A 23,762-nucleotide genomic window follows, 5' to 3' on the forward strand; every position below is an offset into this window, starting at 1 on the left:
ATTTTTTAAATTAAATTAACATATATGTTGCTTAATCCGGCTATGTGCGTTCTATTGTTGACAGCGTTTGTATTTTTCTTGATGTATATAATTTCTAGAGCGGTCCTTTTATATGTATTTTGTTCTTTTTCTAATATTTTGGTGCTGCAGAAATCGTAGAAGTGCTTATGTTTTATTGTATGTTTTGTGAGCGTTGTCACTTCCTTTTTTCTATATTTATGGACTTCCATTCTTTTTTTTTATTATTGAGATGTTTGTCCAATGAACACCGCGTTACAATCTTTACACGAAGTGCTGTATAATACGTTGGCTTGTTGATTTTTTCTATCGGCGATTTTAATTTAGAAAACATACTATTCAGATTGTAGTAATTTTGATGGGCTATTGTGAAATCTTTATGTAGCAATTTTTTAATATTTTCTGACAGATCTGCGACATATACTAATGCAACATACTTCACATTCTTATTATTTTTATTAGGACGGTTGGCTGATTTATTATTATAGTGTTTATGAATTTATTTTTAAATAATTTATTCATGATATGTTTTGGCTAATTATTATTTATTAATAGATCTTTTTCTTTTTTATACATATATTCTGGTCTAAATTCGGGGTTTGTAAATTTTATTACTCTGTTTGAAAGATTAACTACTGATTTTTTTATGTAATGTAGGTTGTGTTGATAGGAAATTTAGGTACCTGCCTTAAGATGTTGATTTTTTATATCATTTTGTTGATATTTTCTTTTCGTAACGAGTTATTGTTAAATTCAAAAAGTTTATACTACTGATAATCTCAATTTCCTTTGTAAATCGTGTATTTCCATTAAATAGGTTAAATTCTTTTAATATTAAATCAATATCCTGTTCATCTGCACGCATTAGAATGTTATCTACGTATCTTTTATAGAATAAGACCTTAGTTTCTATGTAAGAGAATTTTGTATGATGTGTGTATGAATGTGCATTGTCACCTGAGGAATCTTAGAGAATTCTATGTGAAACAGAATGAATTTAATTTATGTGTATATTGTTGATTGGTTAACCCAAGAGATTAATAAAGATAATATTTTTAAGTAAAATGTGTATTTTTATTATAGTTAATTCTAATCAAGAGGAAAATAAACTTAAATAAATTACATTTAAATTAATATTTACACACGCGCGCGCGTGAGAGAGAGAGAGGGTGTGTATGTGTGTGTGTGTGCATAAGGAAACGTAATTTTTTTCGTTCTGTCTGATGTTTAACTTGAGACACCAATTTATTATTATGTAAGCTTTATCCTCCTTAATTGTATAATGGTATACATTACATGTTAAAGCTGTCCAGAAAAATGTAGTTGAAGCTAAATTATGACTGGTTGTACCCGAGGACAGTCAGTTTTCATTCCTCGCATACCGTCTGACTATTAAGTTTAATTTCCAATTAAACTGTGATTTACCATAAACATTAATACGTTCAAGGGTAGTCGTTGAAAGTTGGCGGAATCGATTTAAGGTAAGACTGTTTTTCTAACAGATAATTTTATGTGGCCTGCTTCATAGTAAGTTCTTCATCAAGTTTAGTCATTTCAGCATCGAATGGAAGAACAACTAACCTAGTGCACAAAGAGGGGTTCTTACATAATTTTTTGTGATATAATTTTACTAATTTCTGACTTCGTGTCATACGTATTTTTTAAAAGTGTTTCTTCATAATGTAAATTTTTTATAGTGAATAACAATAAATTACTGCAACATGTGAATAACCGAATTGCCTTTTTTTAACAAATCCGACAAATAAAATTTAGTGTTGATGAATCAATTAGTAATGAGATTCAATCAATTTATGCGCTTGCTCATTTAAATTTTCACGGGTGAGCCTCGGCGGGTAATTACTAGTATATATATACGAGGGACATTCAGTAATTAAACAGACAAATTTATGTAGAAAAAACTGTGTACTTTTACAAAATGAGACTTTTACTACTTCTCAACATAATCCTATAATCCCCCCCAATTACTCTTGTCTCAACGATGAACTAGTTTTTTTTTATATCTGATGCAAAGTAGTCTTTGTCTTATTGTTTGAGCCACGTTCCCACAAATTGACCTCCTCGTTGTTGCTGAACTTTTTTCCATTTAATGCCACCTTGAGTAGACCAAAAAATGAGAATCCGAGGGAGCCAAATCTGGACTGTAGAGAGGATATGGTAGTATCTCCCAACCCATTTTTCTATTAGTTTCTTGGGTTAGCTGGGCGGTGTGAAGGGGAGCATTGTCGTGTAGTAATATCACGCCTTTTCTTTGAGATCCGCGACGTTTTTCTCTCATTGCTGGCTTTACTTTTTCCATCAACATGTCTGACTAGTAGACATTGTTTATTGTACGCTGATTTTCCAAATAATTACAAAAGACGATATCTTGGGCATCCCAAAAGACGGTCAACATGACTTTTCCCGCTGATGCTTGCGTTGACAGGTGAGCTGGTGTGCTTCCATTCCATGTTTTGTCTTTTGGACTCTGGTTAAAAATGATGAACCCAAGTTTCATTATATTTAAAATCTTGTTTAGAAAAGGGTCACCGCCCCTTTCATAGCTTTCTTTCAAGTCTGTACACACTTTGAGTTTTGTTTCCTGGTGTTGTTGCGTTAACTCTTTCGGGACGCACCTTGTACTTGTTTTTCTGTACTTGAGCTTGTAACTGACAACGTTATGTTCTGTTCCAACACTTACTACAACTGTTTTTGTATATGTTCAACTGTAATACGTCGATCTTCACGAATAGTGTTGCCAGTGCAGGTTTCAAGCGACACTTCAACTGGCCGGCCAGGACGTTGCTTGTCAGTTACTGAGGTTCTACCGTTTTTGAACTGTTCTACCCACTTATAAAAATTTCCGCGGTTCATACAACTTTCACCATAAAATCATTTGAAGAAAACAAATTTTAGCCGGTTTTTCACCTCCAGAAAGCAAAAAACGGATTACTGAACGTTGTTCAACTAATGTGGAAACTTCAAACGGACATGCCATCATTAAATGCAGTATTGTGGTTATAAACAAAACAATTTTTATCCGTCAGCTGTTCTCAGTTCATCCAAGTGATACCAACCTAAAGTCATGAAAGTACAAAACTCCTCCTACAAACTCTTTCATTTCTACATCAATTTGTTTAATTATTGAGTGTTTACCGTATATATACATATACAGGCGCGCGCGCGCACATACATCATATTTATAATGGTTTAAAAGTATTTTTGTTAATTTTTCTTTTATTTTTTTAAATAACTATTTTGATATATGATTTCTTTCACGAAAGCCTAACAGATGTAGGAAAATAATCATTAATACATTCAAAAGAACATTTATTGTAAAAAACAAGGTTTAGTTCAAGTTTACTTCTCTTAATATACTGAAGAACTAAAGTAGTACTAATAAACGAATCTTTCATTATTTCAAACAACATTTATTTCACACGAATTTTACTACGCTATTTCAAATGATACAATATTAACAGATTGCAATAATAACCGACTAAACACTCAATAGTACATTACAAAGTTCTTTCGGTACGTCGTAAACTACTTTACTCGTGAAAATAAAATTCGAATTTTTCTCATTTTCTTTATTTTATTCAGTTTATCTTGCAGAATTTTGTTCCGAATTAAATTCTCTACAACTTTTATTTAAATGTTTTATGTGTTTACTACCGATTTACCAAAGTTATTGTACAATAAACATAAAAAACAACGGTTTTAGCCCAAGTTTTCACCCCAGATTTCTCAAAAACTAATGCAGATACGATTCTGGGATTTATTTTTTCGAATTTTCAAGTCATATACTAAAAGAGATCACTAATTTTGTCCCTTAATTACCATCGTAAAAGTTTCAGTACGATCTCATTTCACCGGGGTAGCTGAAATCTGGGCGAAATCTTTCACAAGCCATAATTCGCAAACGAGGCCTTTTAGGAAATGTTAATATGAAATTTTTCCATTATTTTCACGAGTAGAATAGGTTATGAAAGTCTCGGGAGAACTTCGTGATACACTTTTTATAGGACATGAGCAGGCTCAGTGAAGTTATTAATATAGATGAGGTTAGTCTCATTGCTCCAGTCCTACGTTCATCGTTCTTTTTTTTATACTTCAAATTATTATTCCATCTATTGTAATAAATTACTATAGAATATTACGTAAGCTCACAAATTGCATCTTAAATTTCCTTATCAACTGTCATTTTAATCAAAAAATTAATATGACAAAAGTTATACTAGTATAAATCACTTTTTCCAAGTTTTATTGATATATATATATATATATATATATATATATGATTGCTTGATTGCTCTGATTGCTTGTTATCTCAGTTTCATCATCGATGGTTATGACATGGAAAGATAATAAGGTATTGTCGAAGGTTGACAGGATTATCATTAATTTTTAACTGGGTTAACTAAAACGTGATACGTTATTGTAATATCTTAACTAATTTAGAAGCTCATCAGGTGAACAGTTTGATAGAATTTTTTTGTTTATATTACGGCATCATTCTCAATCTCTCTAATTCTAGCAGAAGTTAGTTAACCCAAATTCTTTATGAACTATGGTCGTTGACGCTCAAGTGCAAGAACATAAATAGATTTTACTTCAGCAATCACCAGGACTACCTCACGAGAAATTGTGTGGTAACCACCTGCCACCGTTAACAACAAAAAGCTGGACCTTAACAAAATGTCCCTATAAGTTTTAAATTTTAGCCTATCCGTCCAAACAGGGGCTGCATAACCATAATTGTCCCACATCCACCCTTATAGATATTCATAGTCTTAAAATTCAGACCCCAATCCGAATTAATCACACGTCGAATACCAAAGAAAACACTACTGGCCTTCTTTTCAACGTACTGTAAATGCTCCTTAAAACGAAAATTTTCTTGAAGGAGCACCTCGAGTTACTTCTGAACCTGAATATATCGAATTCGATGCCCTGACATTGCAACACGGTTTCGTCGCGTCATAGACAAACGGCCCTTCAACAGCATCATCTTGATTTTATCCGGACTGAATTCCATCTTATGTTGACGGCTCCAAAGCTCAAGTATCCTGCACATCCGAGAGGCGCGGAGTTTAACCTCATTCTGCGAACATCCTTCGACCAGCAGCAGCCTGTCATCGGCGTAAGCGACAACGCGACAGCCGCCGGGCAACATCAGCCGCATCAAAGAATCAAACTCCACAACCCACAATAAGGGGACCAGCACACTGCATTGGGGACAACCCTTAGACAGTGTCTTCTCCACTTCGTTGCCACCATCAAACCCGATCTGGACAGCCGAGACCGATCCAGGTGTTCCCCGTGGCCACCAGTAGTCACGGGACCGAAACTAGAGCCGCAGAGCTCGCTTTGCTCGCCATGATAGCCGGAGGGTCCCCCGCATTATTCGTTACCCTCACGGTTTTGATAATAATACTGATAAATAACAATTAAGGTACTCACGCTTTATATCCTGAAAAAGATACTAAATTACAAAAGACAGAATAGTAGTAATTTGGTAACTAAGTATATAGATCTTTGACGAGAGGAAAACTTCACAACTTATCTTAGTTGCCATGGTGACAGAAATATAACAATATATCAAGTGGGTTAATTTTCTTTTTCTTTCACGAATATCTTTAATTCGCAACTTCATCCCGAAGGGGGCTAGGGCCTTGATATACTGCTTAAAACCTTCCCTATAGGAAAGGATATATCATGAATATATCTTGCAAATTTGAAAGAGATTGATCGGTTGGTTTCTGCTTGATGCTTGACAAACTTGCTGCTTGACAAACAAACACAGACAAACTTTCGTCATTATTTATAAGATATATATATATATATGTATATATATATATAAGAAATTTGAACAAAAAAAGAAAGAAGAATTTTAGAACCAACAAAATTAAACGAAACCTGAAAAATTAGTTTTTCAGGTTTAAAAAATAGTTCCGAAATTCACACAAAAAAAACTGGAAAACCAGATTTTATAAGAAATAAAAGATTACTCTTTTATGAACATTTTTCAAGAATTTACAAGTATACACGTAGATTGACAAAGAAAATATTCGGATTTTTTTTTTTAATTTGATGTCATTTAACTTAATTCTCAGAAATCAGGTAAGAAAAAAATTATCTTTGAAGAAGAAATCCAGTATAGGGAAATTTTCAGGAAAATTGTGCAGAAATTAGAAGGCTTCTAAGCCAAAAGCAAAAAAAAATAAAAATACGAACTAAGATCTAGTTGTCGGAAGAAAGAATAGAAATGGTATACCGAAGGAATATTAGAAAAAGTGAAAACAACAGAATAAGCTTTAATTGTTATTATTAATTATAAGTTTTAAATTACAATTCTTCTTTACCTTTATTTCAATTTTTTTTTATTATCTTATGCACATACTGCGAAAGTTTGTCTGCTTGTTCGTTTTTATCAGCATCCCGCGATAATCAACCGACCTATCTTTTTAATTTGCAGGATATAAATTTGTGTTATTCCAGGGAAGATTTTAAGCCGTAGATCAAGGCCCTAAGCCCACATGGGGATGAAGTTTCAAATTAAAGTTATTCTCGTTAAAGAAAAATAAAATTAACCCACTTAATTTTTTGTTATATTTCTGTCACCATGGCAACTAAGATAAGTTGTGAAGTTTTTCTCGTCAAAGGTCTGTTGTCCCCAAATCAGAAAAACACTTTTTATAGTTTTAGATTTTAAAACTAAAACTATATTGTTTTAAACTAGTTTATAATTTAAAAATTTATAAATAAAGTCTACAAAAATTTAATATAAACATAAGAATTTCGAAATTTGTATTAAAAATCGAAATATCAAAATGTGACAAATTTAAATAGGAATTAAACGAAACAAAATTTTTACTATTATTCATACCATTTTTCTCAGAATCTAAATTTCTTCAAGAATTGTTTAAAACTTTTATGTGTTTATTATACATGCAACAAAGTTATTTTACGCCAAATATAAAATAGTGTGTTTTTCAACCCCAGTTTTTTGTATTTTACCCCGATTTCTCTAAAGCTATCAAAAATACAGTCCTGGAACTTTTTTTAATTTTTCAGATTAGACATCGCATAAAACCACTAAATTTACCCCTTTATTTGAATCGCAGGAATTAAGGCTTAATTTTACCGAAGGCGCAGGAATCAGGGCAAAATCTTTCTCCTGCCGACACTCGCTAACAAAGCATTTCTGAACCTACGCTTATGTGAACGTTTTCTTTATTTTAACCAGTTGAACCCTTCCTGAATGTTTGTTACATTTTTCGTGAATCGCTGTGAATATATTTATTATTATGTATGTAAATCTAATTTTCTATTAGATTTAAAAATAGTTTATTTTCTATATATTTTTCGGAATGAACCGAAAAAATATTCGGTGCATTCCGAAAAAAGATTTAAAAATTAGTTAATTTTTTCTCCTCGTCATTTTGTACTATGGCTTAATGTACTATTGGATTCAGATTATTAATTCACTTTTGTAATAATCGATCAAATTATTATAAAAAGGTATTATTATTCTAGCAGTTTTCCAGCTACTGTTGCAAGCCGTTGCTACTGTTGTGAATACTCGATGCTGTTATAGTATCAAATTTAACGGTGATGACGTATATCACACCAGATGGCTTTAATTCTATAACCGCCCATTATTCAATGAATCAGAGAAGAATTATTTATTTATTTATATTAAATTTGTGTGTATAATACAAATATTCAGTATAAAATCATTTTTATTAGATTTATAATACACAAGATTACAACAATGAATTCTGTAATAATTTTGGTATTCCTTCAAGGTTAGTATAACTTAATTTATAGTAATTTAAATATATAATTAATATATAATAATATATATATAATTTAAATTTAATTCTTATAATTTATTAAAAATTACTACTATAAATTTGTTTAATGAGATAATTATTTTTTTTTAATATTTATTTATTATAAATATAATATTGTATATACAGTTTCCAAAGAAATTGTAGTAGCGTCTCGGTCTTTTATTCGGAGATCTCGGATTCGAATCCCGGTCAGGCATGGGATTTTTTCTCGTGCTACAAAATATTAATGTATCATTACCATCAATCGGCAGCTGTTACAAGATAACCACCATCCAAATAAAACAGAATATAGAGGAGTTAATTGTTGTTGGATTTTCCTCTTTCCCGTTAATTACAGACACGTAACAAATCTATTCATTGTTCTAAAGGAACTGATTTTAGATATTTAACTGTATAAAAAAAATGATGGCTAAAATAATAAATAATAGATCTTTTCTAACCGCTTAACTATCTATAAGATAATTAACTTTTTCTGTTAATATGAAATACGTGCAACATTATCTTTAAATTTTTTTCAACGTTTTAGAAACCAAAAAATTATCTATTTGTTAAAAGGAATTTAGAATAAATATAATTATTTTTTTAAACAAAAAGAAAACTATTTCTGTTGATAAAAATTCTGGCTGATATATAATAGATTGTTGTTTGATTTCTGGTTCGAAGTGTTTTTTTATTCGTTAATTCTGGTAATGAGATTTTAAAACTTTTCAGGTTACTTTTTATAAAAATAAATATTTTTTTTAAACCAAGGATAAGAGTACATATTTTTGCCGGCCTCCCTGGCGCGAGTGGTAGCCTTTCACTCGGTGATCCCGGGTTCGAATTCCGGTCAGACAACTCATTTTTCATATGCCACAATAATTACATTTCATATTCCTACGCACAAGCTTTGAGTTTTCTTAGTGAATTTCATCAATCAAAAAAAAAGTTTACAACTCAGTTGCAGAACTTTCCCCGTCACGTGGCTTTTTTCTGATGCACGACTTACACACACAACTTAATTTAAAATATTTATAATTTTATTTAAATATAATATTTTTTTTTATTTTTAAGTCAATGATTCTATGCGCGCATGCCGTATTTCATTCGTACGGGTGAGGCGGTGGTGGGTGTGCAGCGACCACTTTAAATACGTCAGTGATATACTAGTCACTCCTAGTGGTGAGAGGGGGTACTATTGAGACTGTACACACCCGCTTAGCCACTATTTAATTAGATAATTTTGTGGGGGGGTGCGATTTTGCAAAAACATTTTTTTGAAAATATTATTTTTTAATTGTTAAAAAAAATGTTCTAGAAAAAAAATAATACCTTAATTAGGTGAAATTTCAAGATACTCGAGGTAACCTTGCTCTACAGCCTCACCCCTTTGGCCTTTTAAGTTTGGTCAAAATCGGGCCAGTAGTTCTGGAGATATAAAGTGATTTAGAGTGGATCACTGAACACACACCACGCACATACGAACATCCGCAAAATTTCCATCCGGTTTTCTGGATTCCTTAGGTATCAAAACGTCAAAATCCGGTGAAAACCGGATATGCCCAAATTAGATCGATACCAGTGGTTTCCTTCTAATGCTATAACGCTAGACGGTAAAGTAAAAAAAAATTAAAAACAGATTAAATTAATAATACACAACTAATGAGAAAATATGGATGTAACCTAATCATTCTAGCTGAGGAATTTTGTGACTATTTAAATTTCTTTTTTACCATAAAGAATCGATACCATAAGAACCGATGTGCCTTCCCCTTGATCCAAATACTTTATTAATTAAAATTTTATTGGGCTATAACTCTGGAACCAATGAAAACAAGTATCACTTATGACATATCGTTGAAAAACTCTCAATGAGAGCTTATTACTGCAGTTAACTCCATATTTTTTCTTTGGATTTTGGGCTTTTTTAGAAATTTTTGGTCCAGTCGATTACAATCAAAAGGGGAGGTGCATGGTTAACATGTTAACCAAACATGGTTAACATGTTACAACAGTCTTAAATTCAAAATTTCTACATTCTATGGCTAATCATATTTGAGTTATGCGAGATACATACGTCTGTACGTACGTACAGACGTACGCCGAAACTAGTCAAAATGAATTCAGGGATGGTCAAAATGGATATTTCCGTTGAAATCTGAAAATCGAAATTTTTCGCGATTAAATACTTCCTTTACTTTGTACAAGGAAGTAATAACAACTCAAAAGTTAAATAGTGAATAAATGTTTAAATATATTTTTAAATTAAAAATTGAAAGCCCAACCTTAATAAAATATTCCTCTTACTAAGAAATATTTAATAATTCTAGAAGACTTCCGTAAATAAAAGAAAGTTATTAAAATTTAATACAATACTGATATTCGATTTTTACCTATAAAATTTAGTGGTAAGAATATTTATCATTATTGTGAGGAGATACGGATGTTACAATGGGTATTTTATCTGGGGAAGTCGGGTAGATTACCAAATCAATAAATAATCACATGATACGTTTATTCTTCAACGTAATCATATTCATATAACCAGTTTTGTTAAAAAAAAATTGTAAAATGCATATGAATGGATTAATTTACTCAAAAAGAAAGAAAACTTAAATACTTTTAAACCTCCGTCTACTTTAAAAAAACTAAAAATATTGTACATTTAATTTATTACTTTTTTCTACATATCAATATTAGACTGAAGTACAGTATATTTTCGATTATTCGTGTATGTTTTAAAAAATTCATCGATTTAATAATAAATCTAACCATATAAATCAAATTTGATTCATTAGTTTATGATGATCGGCTATTTTTAATGATCAAATGAGAAAGTTATAAAGTATTTTTAACTTTCTTTGGAATAAACCTTTCTTTTATACACTTTTACTCACGCAACATTTTTATGTGATATCAACCGTCTTTTATAGGATGGTTTTTAAGCGTATTTGGTATAAATTTTGAGTTTATTTTCAACATCATGGTTAACTATTATTTTCATGCTTCAAAGCATCATTTCAGTATACTCTAATAAACAATCCGATAACATTTTCTCGAATGACAACGACAAAACATTCACAAAGAATATTAACCTAAGGTAAGTTATATCTTTCTATTTTTTATCCGGGCTATTTTTTATCTCTTCTCTTTACCCATATCGATGCGCATAACGCAGATTAGGCCGAATTTTGAACAGATGCAGAGCTGGGTTGTTGAACATAATCATGCATTATCGTTGAGGATTTGTTTTCAATTTGTTTTATATTTATTGTTTTGAAATTATGATTACTGTACACTTAAATTAAACGTATTATTTATAAATTAAATTTTATTACACTTCTTTTTTTAAATTTAAGTAAAAAAAAATTCATTTACATAATCTAATCAATATTTGGTACTTTTTTCGGAATTTACTTTTTTTTTTTTTTTTGCATTAAATTTTTCATGTTTTTTCACAATCATACTTTAGAAAACTATTTGGTTGTATATAATTTGTATATTTAATGTTAACTAGACGAGATTAGCGAGCGAAGCGAGCATATGTTTTGTTTTATAAGGTTTTGTTGATATACGCACGATTCGTGTTCTGGCGAATCGTACGATCAACATAAACAAACACAACCTACGCTTGCTAACCTCGTCTAATTAACGTTAAATATACAAATTATATACAACCAAATAATATGCTAAATTAAAATGATTTGTAAAAAAAATCGTGAAAAGTTTGATTGTGAAATTCCTAAAAAGTATCCAATATTTTATTATTTTCATCAATAATTTTTTTATTGGTGCTGGTGCAGCATAGATGTAAAGAGAAAGTTTATCTATCGGCCAGAATTTTAAGCATTAGTGTCTTTTTCAAATGTCGGCATTTCAAGAATAAAGAAAAAATACATTAGAGTTATAGAAATTTCCAGAAAATATATGTACGTACCTGTTTGGTCTGTATTTTGATTATCTCCGGACTGGCTTAAAAATCCTTCAGAAATTCCTCAAGAAAAAAAGTTTTATTATGGGTGCATTTATAGCATTAAATTTTGGACTAAATTAAAAAAAGGAGAAAAAAAGAAAATTAAAATTACTAGTTTTAGCCTTTTTTTAATTTCTCAATACTGGTTGTTAGAAGATTAGGTAAGATTTAATACGATGAAAGTACTTATTATGTTATCTCAAAACATTCCACCAATCTCTGTAGCGGAATAGCAGCTCGGCCTTTCATCCAGAGATCCCAGGTTTTAATCCCGGTCAGGCAAGGTATTTTTCATATTCTACAACAATTCCATTTCCAGATCCCACGCACAAGCTTCAAGCTTATGTGGGGACATCATCTCAAGCAAAAAAGAAAACCTAATTTTAAGCCAACGGATTTAAAGGTAGGGATATTCAAAATTATTTCTAAACATGATTACCCTCAAATCATTTAAGTCTTACTACTTCAGTCTACTACTTCATTACACGTGTGTTTATTATACAATTAAACTGATCATGTAAAACATTAGGATAATATGGAACATAACATCAATTGCTTTCAGGGACGTAATTCGGAGTGAATTCCTTTCCAAAAAACAAGGCATTTTTAGTACTTAACTAAACTGTTAACTTATGAAACAAAAATAAAAACAAATGCAAATCTAGAAGTGAAAAGAGTAATACTAGCTTAGATGTAAGTGTAAAACCAACTGATAAAATTAGCATATTATCTTAGAATTGTGCAAATAATCGGTTTTTACATTCGGATGCTTAATTTCAAATTAATTCTTTCTTAAGTTTTTTATTTATTTTTTTTTTTTAATTAACGCACATTTAAAGAGAACTCATATAGTCACTACATAAAAAACATGAGTTGTAGAAAACATTCATAGGAATAGATGGAACACAGAGTTGCAGTCACAAATATGAAAATTTTACACATCTCATAAACAATACAATTCACAAGTATGAAATTTTAAAGCGCATTAAATTTGATAAGAATAATACATTCAATGGAAAAAACACACGACTCCCTGACTCCCTCAGGGAAAGACACCCTCTTTGTGATAATGTCGGTCGCCACACGACCCCGTCCGTTCCTAGCTCTATGGGCTTTACCGGAGGTTTTCTTTTAGACCTTTTAAAAACTTGATAACACAAAACTGTCATCAGTTTCGGCTCTGTCAGGATGCCACCGATGTAAACGCCTGGGCAGACATTTCCATCAGTGTATTTACACAACCTACTATCGCTTTTCTATGGCCTCTTCCAACCTAACAAATTAACTGATTCGCAAAAGCGCGATCCCCGCGCCTTCTTCTAACACCGAAAGTTTCATACAAAAACTCTTCCTCGACACAGATCAAACACATTATTTGACCATATAATATACGGAATTCGTAACCGTTTCAAGACGGATCCAATTTACTAGAATTTATGATAAAGGCAAAGCAAGTCTTTCAGAGTAAAAAGAATTTACTGATAAACAATCATATGAGCATGGAGATAAGGAAAAGGTTTGCTAAATCTTTTTTAACAATCTTACGGTTACGAGACACGAACACCTGGCAAGGCAGAAAAGAAAAAGTTGGAGGCAGTGGAAATGTGGATATGGAGGAAAATGATTAGAACGAGTTAGATGGATAGAAAAAAATGAACAAATTCTGGAAGAAGTACATGAGGATAGATCACTTATAAAGGTATTTGAAAGAGGAAGAGCAACATTTATAGGTCGTCATATTCTCCCTCAAATACTGTGTACGTATCCCAGTCATCAGCTAAGCCTATTCAGGATACAACCGATGTAAAGGCCTCAGAAGAAATTTCCATCGGTATGTTTTAATTTAGCTTTGTCTTCACTGTAGGTTTCTTTGAACATCTTCGCTTTTTTCCTTACTTTGTAGTCCTCACAACTACTTAACCGAGTCTGTGGAAGAGCGATCACCGCACTTCGCTCTACCATCGAAGAATACTAATTATTTATCATACAAACTTTAAAAAAATGCTACACTGCAATGACAAAAAATTTGAGTCTGATATTATTAATTATTAGGCAGTTAGCAGTTGTAGTAACTACCTCACTTATTTAAATTATCAAAGTAACAATTACATAAAGGAACAAAGTGGGAACTCCTTTTTACAAATTTTCTGTCATTTCAAGGAGAATCCAATTGACTAATTAAACCTCCGATCTGGCCCGTTTACGGGGTAAATAAAGCAGCATATTTACCTACATTTATTTTTCACTTTTTTTTTGTCTTCAGTCATTTGACTGGTTTGATGCAGCTCTCCAAGATTCTCTATCTAGTGCTAGTCGTTTCATTTCAGTATACCCTCTACATCCTACATCCCTAACAATTTGTTTTACATATTCCAAACGTGGCCTGCCTACACAATTTTTTCCTTCTACCTGTCCTTCCAATATTAAAGCGACTATATTTTTCACATTGTAGTAAATTTAATTCCTAAACTTTTTTTTGTACCTTAATACTGGTTTGATAAAAACAAAAGTAAAATACGAGAATGTGTACGACCTTTCCTTGTGTAATTAAGTTACGCATGTAAATACATACTTAGTTACATAAATTCCGATGATTTATTACGCAGAGTAGTAACTTATTGTAGTTTTAAAATAAAAAATTATTTTATATATTTTAAATTACAAAGTATGAAAACAAAATCTTCGTTTTAAAATTAATAATTCCTTTTGTTTTATTAGGTATACTTGTTAGTGATGTTTTATTAATGAGAACAAGAACTTGGCTGATGTCAGGAAATACTAACTTCAATAATTCTCTCAACTGGGATCTTGGGCGTGTTCCTTGTTCTCAAGATAACGTCATCTTTCCCAGGAGGATGAGCTTTGTCGTTCGTCTCCCTGAAGGAGAGACTATCCTACGTCAACTTGTCTTACCTCCTGATGGTGAACTTTTACTACCGTTTAATGGAAAATTACTTATGTCTAATCTGAACGATAATAGTGATGAATGTCATGGGAAAGGTACGTAAATATATATTATTAAATGATGTAAAACTTTTAACTTGTATATCTCGTGCACTTAAGAGCTAAAATAACAACGAAAACAGAATATATTTAACTTTGTAAAGATTTACATTTCCGTTTGTATTATATAACTGTAAGATATTAATATCGGTCGGATAAATATTTTTCATCACAGAATCTTTGTTTCTCCATAATTCCTTAATTTTTATATTTAAATATATTATTACCTTGGTTATAAAATTCTATATGGATTCAGTATTTCTCTCTCTCTCTCTCTCTCTCTCTGTTTGTACGTCTGTATATATATGTTAATATACGCATCCTGACAGCGTATGTAAGACATAGGTTTCTTGCCTTTATATATTTTGAGTATTTTTTTAAATATGAGGGTTTTTTGTGCCTCTCATGTAAATAAAAATAATGAATAATAAAGTATTTAAATCAAAATTAACTTTAAAAAAAGTAAAAATAAAGCCATCTTCAAACAAAGTAACTTAAAAAGTTTTAAAAAATACTGTTTTTAATTCTTCTTTAAAGTTTTGATTTATTTTTAAGTCTATTTCAATTTAAGGATAAGTGAGCTGTTTGTTTAGCTTTATCACCGATTTTTCTAGAAATCAAATTTTATTGAATTTTTTTTTTAATACTTTTATGTATAGTCGCATCAACAACTAGTCATTAGTGATTATCAGTGTAATGATACAGTACCGATAAATTTGTACTCTTGAATAAACTCAGGTCGACTACTCCTGAGACGTGTGGTTAATTGAAACTCAACCACCAAATAACACCGGTATCCACGATCTAGTATTCATATCCCTTTATTAGGATTTGAACCTGACAACTTCGACTTCGAAATCAGCTGATTTACGACAAGTTTACCACCAGAGCCTCAACCAGGTGGGTTTATTTAAACTTGTTTGTTAATTTTTTTAGTGTTGTTGCGTATAAGAAGTTAATAAAATTTATTTAAGTTAAAAAAAAAAAATGTTGTTACGCAGGTAAATTAAAAAAAATAATTTGTAATTAGTATTCACAGAATAACCAATCATTATTTTATTATAGTCAAAACCAATTTTAGAAATGATGAAACTTGTTCTTTGGCCTTGCAGTCTTGTATTATTCCTCTTCCAATAGTAAAATCTCTCCGTAAACAATTTTTTTGCGTTAATATTGAATAACTATTTTTTGCTTTATATCCATTTTCATTAACGATCTGTGGAGATCAAAAGTAGTCCGTTATTCTGCAATCAGTTGTTTGTGTAAAACTTTATGTAAACAGCTCTAACCACATCATCATGACTATCCATGACTGAAAAAAATCTGCATTTATGTGGATGTGGATAATTTTAATTTTATTTAGGAATTACGAATTTAAGTATAAAAAAGAATAAATTTAAATATTCCTAATTAATTAATTTAATTTTTAAATAAATACTTATATATATATATATATATATATATATATATATATATATATATATATATATGTCGTTGGCGAATTGAAATCAGGCTTGTTGTAAAGAGCGCCGTCATTCTACAATGCGCCCGGCAAATTGGAAAATTATCTAGCAAATTCTAATCAGCTTCTTATTTTTCAGGCTTATTGTAATGAACCCATACAACTTTAGGCTTATTAGAAAATGTGCAATTGTTTGCTCATTAAAGAGAAATAGAGGTCTAACATAAGCATTATTGCTTATAATTATAGGTAAAATATAATCAAAGTTAACCAACGCTCGCTTCGCTGGCTAACCTTGACTAGCAAGCGTAGGTTGAGTTTGGTTAGATTATATTTATAATTTCTCTGCAAATACCTCCAAATACTCATTGATTTGGAATAAAAAATGTGTAAATAATTGCACATTTTTTCAGTTATCTATTGCTAAATATTTCAGTATCTATTGGTAGATAATTTTCCAGTTTGCTGGGCGCATTGAAAAATGTCCTAGGGTTTTTACAATAAGCCTGGTTTTTCAATTCGCTATATATATATGTATATTTACAAAACGTCTCGTGAGGAATTCATAATCAACCTCGCAACAAAAATTACTGAAAACAAATTGATGAAAATTTGTATCCACGTTCTTCTTACAGTGTAAGTGGATACTGAAGAAGAATTTTTTGAAATTCTGAGTTAAAAGGGTTAAAATTAACAATGAAATTTAGCTGTTTTTTTTTTTTTTAATTATCGGTAACTAATCAAGATATCAGTTTGATTTTTGGTGTTTGTGTGTGTGGTGTGTGTGTGTATATATACATATATGTGTGTGTGTGTGTGTGTGTGTGTGTGTGTGTGTGTTTGTAATCTTCAGGTGAATATTTAAAAAAAGTTTCTAGATTTTTCGAAATTCAACCTTGAAAAGGATGAAAAAAGTTAAAAATGTTTTCAACAATAATTACAAATTTTACCCATTTCCGACTATTCTAAAATACATATTCATTAGATTGGTACTTAATACTCTTTAGATAAATATCTGAAAACCCTATGTAATAACAATAAACATTTTTAATTTCGATTTTTTAAGGGATGCGATGGTGTACTGCCACTGCTACTGTACGTCCGATGGGACTGACTGGACCTCCCTCCGGTTACTTAATAACAAAATTGTGTTTTTAAAAATGAGAAACGAAGTACGATAACGTTCTACTGTTGTGGATTGGGTAGCGTTAAGAACCGAAAAATACATTTTTTAGGATGGGTAACCAGCTATAATTATTTTTTAAGTCGGAGGCCGACTATTTTGAAACCTGCTTTACATCACTCAAACTTTCGGATCGTACTGACGACTCTTCCTGTAAATAAATTACAACACACTGATTTTTTTTTATAAATTGAACAGGCTTTAATTTTTATTTATCATTATTTCTCACAAGCATTACTTTAATGAACATAGGGACGTCCTGGCTAGACGGGAACCTGCTAAATATCCCCTGACCCCGACGAGGAACACAAGAAACCACACAGCGCAAGCAAAGCCGCGATGTCAATCACGGCTCGCGTATAGGCACTCTGGAACTGAAGCACCCCCTATTTCCACTTGATTATCGATAACATTTAATATAATGAGTCCTTTTTTCTTTAATTCTTTCTTTATACTTGTACAATATATAATCCTTAATCTTAATGTCAGTAGCCGTCTCCAAGTTTATGAAAAAGAATCCAAAATCTTTGTATGGAACTGTCCGCTTCACAGTTCCAGCAGCGGCGCATTTGGCTGTTGTGCCCATTCACACATAGGAAGCTGCAACCAAGGGAGATAGAGCAGTGTCGCTCCAACAGTGCCGACCCTGGCGTGTTGGTGGAAGGTAGTTTTTTTTTTACTCCGCCTGTATATGAAACGTTCCTTGTTCGTTCCCTTTTCTAGTTTACTCGGTGGAAGGAATATGAAAGCGGTTTAGTTGTTTTTCTCAGTAGTAATCAGAAGATGGCGGAAATCAAGGGCTCTTTAATTGCTAAATCTGTCCAAAAACACTCTTGAAGAGCGAAAAAGAAGGTAATTAGTAAAAACTAATTATGTATTTGTTTCCGTGTACATAGAAATTTAAATTGAGCATCGTTGGACTATAGTTTTTTAAGCGGACATTTTATTAAGTTATTATCTAATAATACTAAAAAATATTATCTGCATTGAGATTCTATTATTTACTCCGTTAAACCGAAAACGGTTTTTAAGCATAATGTGCTTAATTTTTATTTATCATTATTACTCTCACAAGCATTACTTTAATAAACACAGGGACGTCCTGACTAGACGGGAACCTGATAAATATCCCCTGGCCGGGAAGAGGAACCCAAGAAACCACGCAGCGCAGGCAAAGCCGTGATGACAGTGACGGGTCACGTATACGCACTCTGGAACTGCTGAGTGTACCATATTCGTGAATGATACATTGTAGAATTATATTATTATCCTGCTTCCAGCTGTTTTATTCGATTCATTTTTTCGGTGTTTTTTATTTTACAGAAAACTTTAACCGTGGCCTTGAAAAGGCTCAGAAAATAATTTTCTGGATCAGAACCCTACTAATTTTAGCAACGAGCCACCATTGCACGACGTGGGTGGTAGTTTAAGTATAAAGGAATAATGTATTCTGTATTATAAATTAAACATTAATGTGATATAAAGGATTGCCATGAAAGTAAAACCATTAATGAAGACCGTTATGTGGTAGCATATTTAAACGTATGAAACCATTTTGATTTTTTTTTTAGATATTATTTGATATTTTACAAATTCGTAATAATAGAATTTTCTAACTTTTATTTTGGTTTTCTTATGTTTGTGAATTTTTGTTGCAAGTTGAAAATTTATTCTGTCAATTTTTCTACTTTTATTTTTTAAATCACAATTACTTTACGAATTTTCCATTATCTCTTATAGCTTTTCTACTTTAAAATAACTTTTCAGCTGAAGAACATGATACTAATAACAAATCATAAGATTTCCATTTTGAATTTTTTTTTTCTTGATAAATTAATTCACCAGATAAGCTCGCAAAGCTTGTACGTGGGAATGTAGAAATTAAATTTTGTAACGTATGAAAAATGACCGGAATTCAAACCTGGGAACCCGAATTAAAGGCCGAGATGCTACCACTCCACCACAGAGATCGGCATGTATTTATACAGTACAGTATTTTTTTTTACGATATAATGCAAATATTGTACCCTCCTATTTATAAGTGTTTTATTCGACATCGCTCTATGAATTAATACTCATTCAATATTGATAATCATATCCTTTATTTCGAATTTTGCTAAAACTTACAACAAATATTTTATTTAAACTGTTACGATTTCGACTAAATTATTATTGTGCGAAATATTTGGTATAATAAAATGGTGTTGCTATGGGAGGTATATTTTTATGTTAGGAAAACCAAAAATCTAGATTTTGGGTTTTTTTAGATACTGTTAATGAACTGTATTATAGTATTAAATTTTTGACAAAATTTAATACTATTAATTATAATATATAATATATGTAATACAATTATACTATTTACTAAACGCGATGTAATTATGTAACAGTATATTAATAATTAATTTTCAGTAATAACTGAACAGAGATAAATTACCTCGAACTTCCTAAGCAGACTTATAAAACGCTGTAACTGCAATTTAAATCAAGGAATGAAATGAATGTGTTAACATGAATAACCGGTTATTTTTTAAGATATAGTTAGTAATAGTGTTAAAATTTTGCTTTTTTAGTCCCTATTTATACAAATATAAAACAGGTTCGATTGGAATCACATATATGACGAGATAATAGTCCCATTAGAATATAAAAACATTAGCATTTATAATTTTATTCATTATATCATTCTATTTTACGGTTGGATAAATTGACAGTTGAAACATCCCATTCGATAAAATAAAAAAAATTAAACAAAAAAATATATACATTTATAAATTTAAAAAAAAATATATATATGAACAAATTAATTTATAAAGGGCGTGAGTTTTGTCCTCTATGATTTCTAGTATAAAGAAGGCTAAATTTAAAATATTTATAACGATTTGGATAACTTTTGCGACTATAGTACAATGAAATGTCCCGTATCAAACGCAACCCAACCTTATTATATTGGTAGGTATTGAAATGATAAAAAGGCATGTGTAAATGTAAATGTAATTTTTATTATTACCATTTATTACCTTACATTTAGAGTAAATGTTGGGAGTGGCCGCCATCTTCTTGAATACAAGCTTCAGATCTTTTTACAGCGTTTCTTGCAACTTTTTTCAAAGTTTGTGGCTGGATATTTAATACAGCTTGTTCAATATTGACTTTCAATCGTTCAAGTGTTCGTGGTTTGTCGCTGTAGGCTTTTTCTTTGAGGTAACCCCGTAGAAAAAAATCCGCCGCAGTCAAATCTGGAGATCTTGGTGGCCACAAGCCTCGACCGATAACACGATTACCAAAGAATTCCTCAACGAGATCAGAAGTTGAACCTGCGTAGTGCGATGTCGCACCGTAATGTTGTAGCCGGCAGTGTCTGTCTTCCTCTTCCAAGAGTGCGATGAACTGAAATAAAATATCCTGATATCGTTCTGCATTAATGGTGTACTCGAAAAAAATAGGACCGATTATTTTCTTCCCCGATATCGCGCACCACACGCCCAACTTCTGCGGGTGTAATTGTTTTTCGTGATAAACGTGGGGATTTTCAGCGCTCCAAATTCTACTGTTTTGGCTGTTTACGTAGCCATCCAAATGAAACCGTGCTTCATCTGTGAAAACTAACGAATCCATAACATTAATTCCCTCACGCAGAAATCGACGGAACCGTTGACAATATTGTAGCCGTTTTTCTTTGTCGGGCTCAAGAAGTCGATGAACCGTTTGAATGCGATAAGGTCGTAATTGTAATTGTTTGGTCGCCCGATGAACAGTCGATTTAGACAAATTAATTTCAGCAGACAAACGTCTGATCGAATTATTTGGCGAGGCGAGTAATCGGTCTTTGATTTCAGTGACTGTATCTGTATTCAACACTGACGCAGATCTTTTGTGTTACTTGTTATTAACAAAACCGGTCTCTCTAAATTTTGCAACTAACCTTAATACTGATGTTTTGTTAGGATCTGGTTTATCCGGGTACTTATGGCGAAACAAATCTTGCACTGCGACCACTGATTTCGTACTGAAGTACGACTCGACAATGAAAACACGTTCATCTAGCGAAAACACCATCTTGTCTCTAGCAATACACTGAACGTTATGATTGCATTGTTGTTACTATCGGTAGTGTTCTACTGCGTCGCCGCGATGTTCAGATGTTGGACGAGTCCATTTCAGTAACGAGTAGGGCAGTAAGCTTGACTTTTGAAATTTCATGGATGAGTGATTGATGGGTTGCGTTTTATATGGGACACTCTTTTAAATTAATTTTGATTTTATATATCAGAAAAAAATGTGAACATGTTAAAAATGTGAATGATATGTTTTAAACATGTAATAATAAAAAAATAATTATTGTTAAATGTCTACTTTCCTGGCATTAGTAGATCTAGAGCATTCGTTCTCAAAGTGGACGATAACGCCCGTTTGTGGACGCTGGTGGCCTTCACGGGGCGGTACAAGGCCCACAGAAAATTGGGTGCGTTCAGGCGATCGGTCTATAAAGGTGATAGCTGATTAAAAAAAAGGCAAAAATTATGTTTTCCTGATGTTTCAAACTAAAATGTAAGTTTCTACTAAAAAATAGGATATGTCACGTTTAATAACAATAATTACAATTGCTGTTTTTAAGATGTACTCTTAAAAACAGCAGTTGCAATTATTATTTTTAACAGATGGTAAGTTTAAAAATTTTGGGGGCGCTAGAAAATATTTGATTCTTAATGTGGGCGGTGGGCGAAAAAGATTAAGAATCAACGCACTAGAGCTATGCTACAAGAAGTAAAGTATGAAAAGTCAGTCAAAATATGTGTATAGTTTTCATTGCATTTCTAGACGTTTTACAGAGACTTCAAAAAACAAAATTAGTGGGCGTAATATCGAAAATACGTATGTTGGCGTGTTTGAAGTAATCTTTGACTAGATAAACCAATTTTGATAAACTTTGTTCAGAGACTCGTGTATATGGTGGTGATGGGGTATACTTATTTAGTGTAAAATTTTGTTCAAAATTTTGCAAAGTTAGCCACATTTTATATTAACCTCAGTACGTGCGTGAATGTTTATCTTACAATTTTTTTTTTTTTTTTTTTAGAATTTTGCTCCAAAATTTCCCCTTCCATAAAAATAAAAAAAGCAAACTTATTAGTTATTGCATACTTTTTCTCCGGAATTTTTTACCTCTTCATATCCATAGTAGTAGAGCAAGTGACCCCAAAAAAATACTTTGAGAGGAATATTGAGGGTGTGGGAGCCGATCAAATTTTAAAAATATCGATTTTTTTGAATTTTTTAAACTTTTAATAATAACATTACAGTAGAATTTCATCATAATTACCCTCCAACCTCATAAAAAAAATCTTAGGTAACCTTTTAATAGTTAAACATTTTTCGGTCGAATTTTTTTAGTTTTTTCCAACTAGCATTATAAAAGTAGAAACATTTTAAATTATTTTCTTAGAATGGAGGAACAGAAAAAATACCGATTTTTTAAAAATTGTTTAAACTTTTTTTGTGTTTATGTAAACCTCTAATGATAATTCTACAATAAAACTTCATCATAAATTATCCAAAAAAAATCTTAGGTTACTATTTTTCCACTATATAAGAATAAATAACCAGTGCCAAGAAAATGAAACAACTTCGTTGTCAGGTGTTTTTTTGAAAATAGGTTTTTATAACTGGGGAAATTGATTTTTAGTTTTCTGTTTTATACACACACACACACACACACACACACACACACACACACACACACACACTCTTATACTTACACTATAATAATAATAATATTAAAATATCTCTACTGGATTGAGCAAAGCTGGATTACTACTTGTTATTTCTGTTAAGAACTAACTTCATCAGGGCTTGTATCGCTGGAGTCTGGATAGCAATGCTCATTCCCAAATAGATAGAATTTTTTCTCTGTTTAAAGAATTTACTAATTTAGTTTAATAACCAAATTAAATTTCTTAAAAGGCTATAAACAAAATTAATATAAGATTTAATATATTTTTAAATAAATGTTTATTTTTTTCTAAACAAATCTTATAAATATTGCTTTATATTTTAAAATAGCATTTTCTATAAATAAAATTAAAAATAAATTAAATAGAAATAAAAAAAAAACAGTGTTCAAAAACACTTACCAATGTCAATGTTAATTAACTTGTTTATATATATATATATATATATATATATATATATATATATATATTCTTCTGAATTTATTAAAAGTACAGTCACTTTTATAGTATTTCTAATTTTAATATACATTTTGTTAATTAAATTTAATTATTCAGT

The 23,762-nt window shown here is 31.1% G+C and overlaps 1 protein-coding gene across 1 annotated transcript in view; it reads left to right on the plus strand.

Moving 5' to 3' along the window:
• Positions 1-7,742: 7,742 nt before the first annotated feature.
• Amnionless (amnion associated transmembrane protein) overlaps positions 7,743-23,762 on the plus strand; it is an 85,498-nt gene continuing 69,478 nt past the window's right edge. The window contains exons 1-2 of the mRNA XM_075369198.1: positions 7,743-7,826; positions 14,545-14,826. Of these exons, the coding sequence (XP_075225313.1) occupies positions 7,793-7,826; positions 14,545-14,826 (316 nt within the window). The 5' untranslated portion in view covers positions 7,743-7,792. The remainder of the gene's footprint in view (positions 7,827-14,544; positions 14,827-23,762) is intronic.

Source organism: Lycorma delicatula, chromosome 6 (genome assembly GCF_047948215.1).
Source record: "Lycorma delicatula isolate Av1 chromosome 6, ASM4794821v1, whole genome shotgun sequence".
In the NCBI taxonomy this organism is placed as follows: Eukaryota; Metazoa; Arthropoda; class Insecta; order Hemiptera; family Fulgoridae; genus Lycorma; species Lycorma delicatula.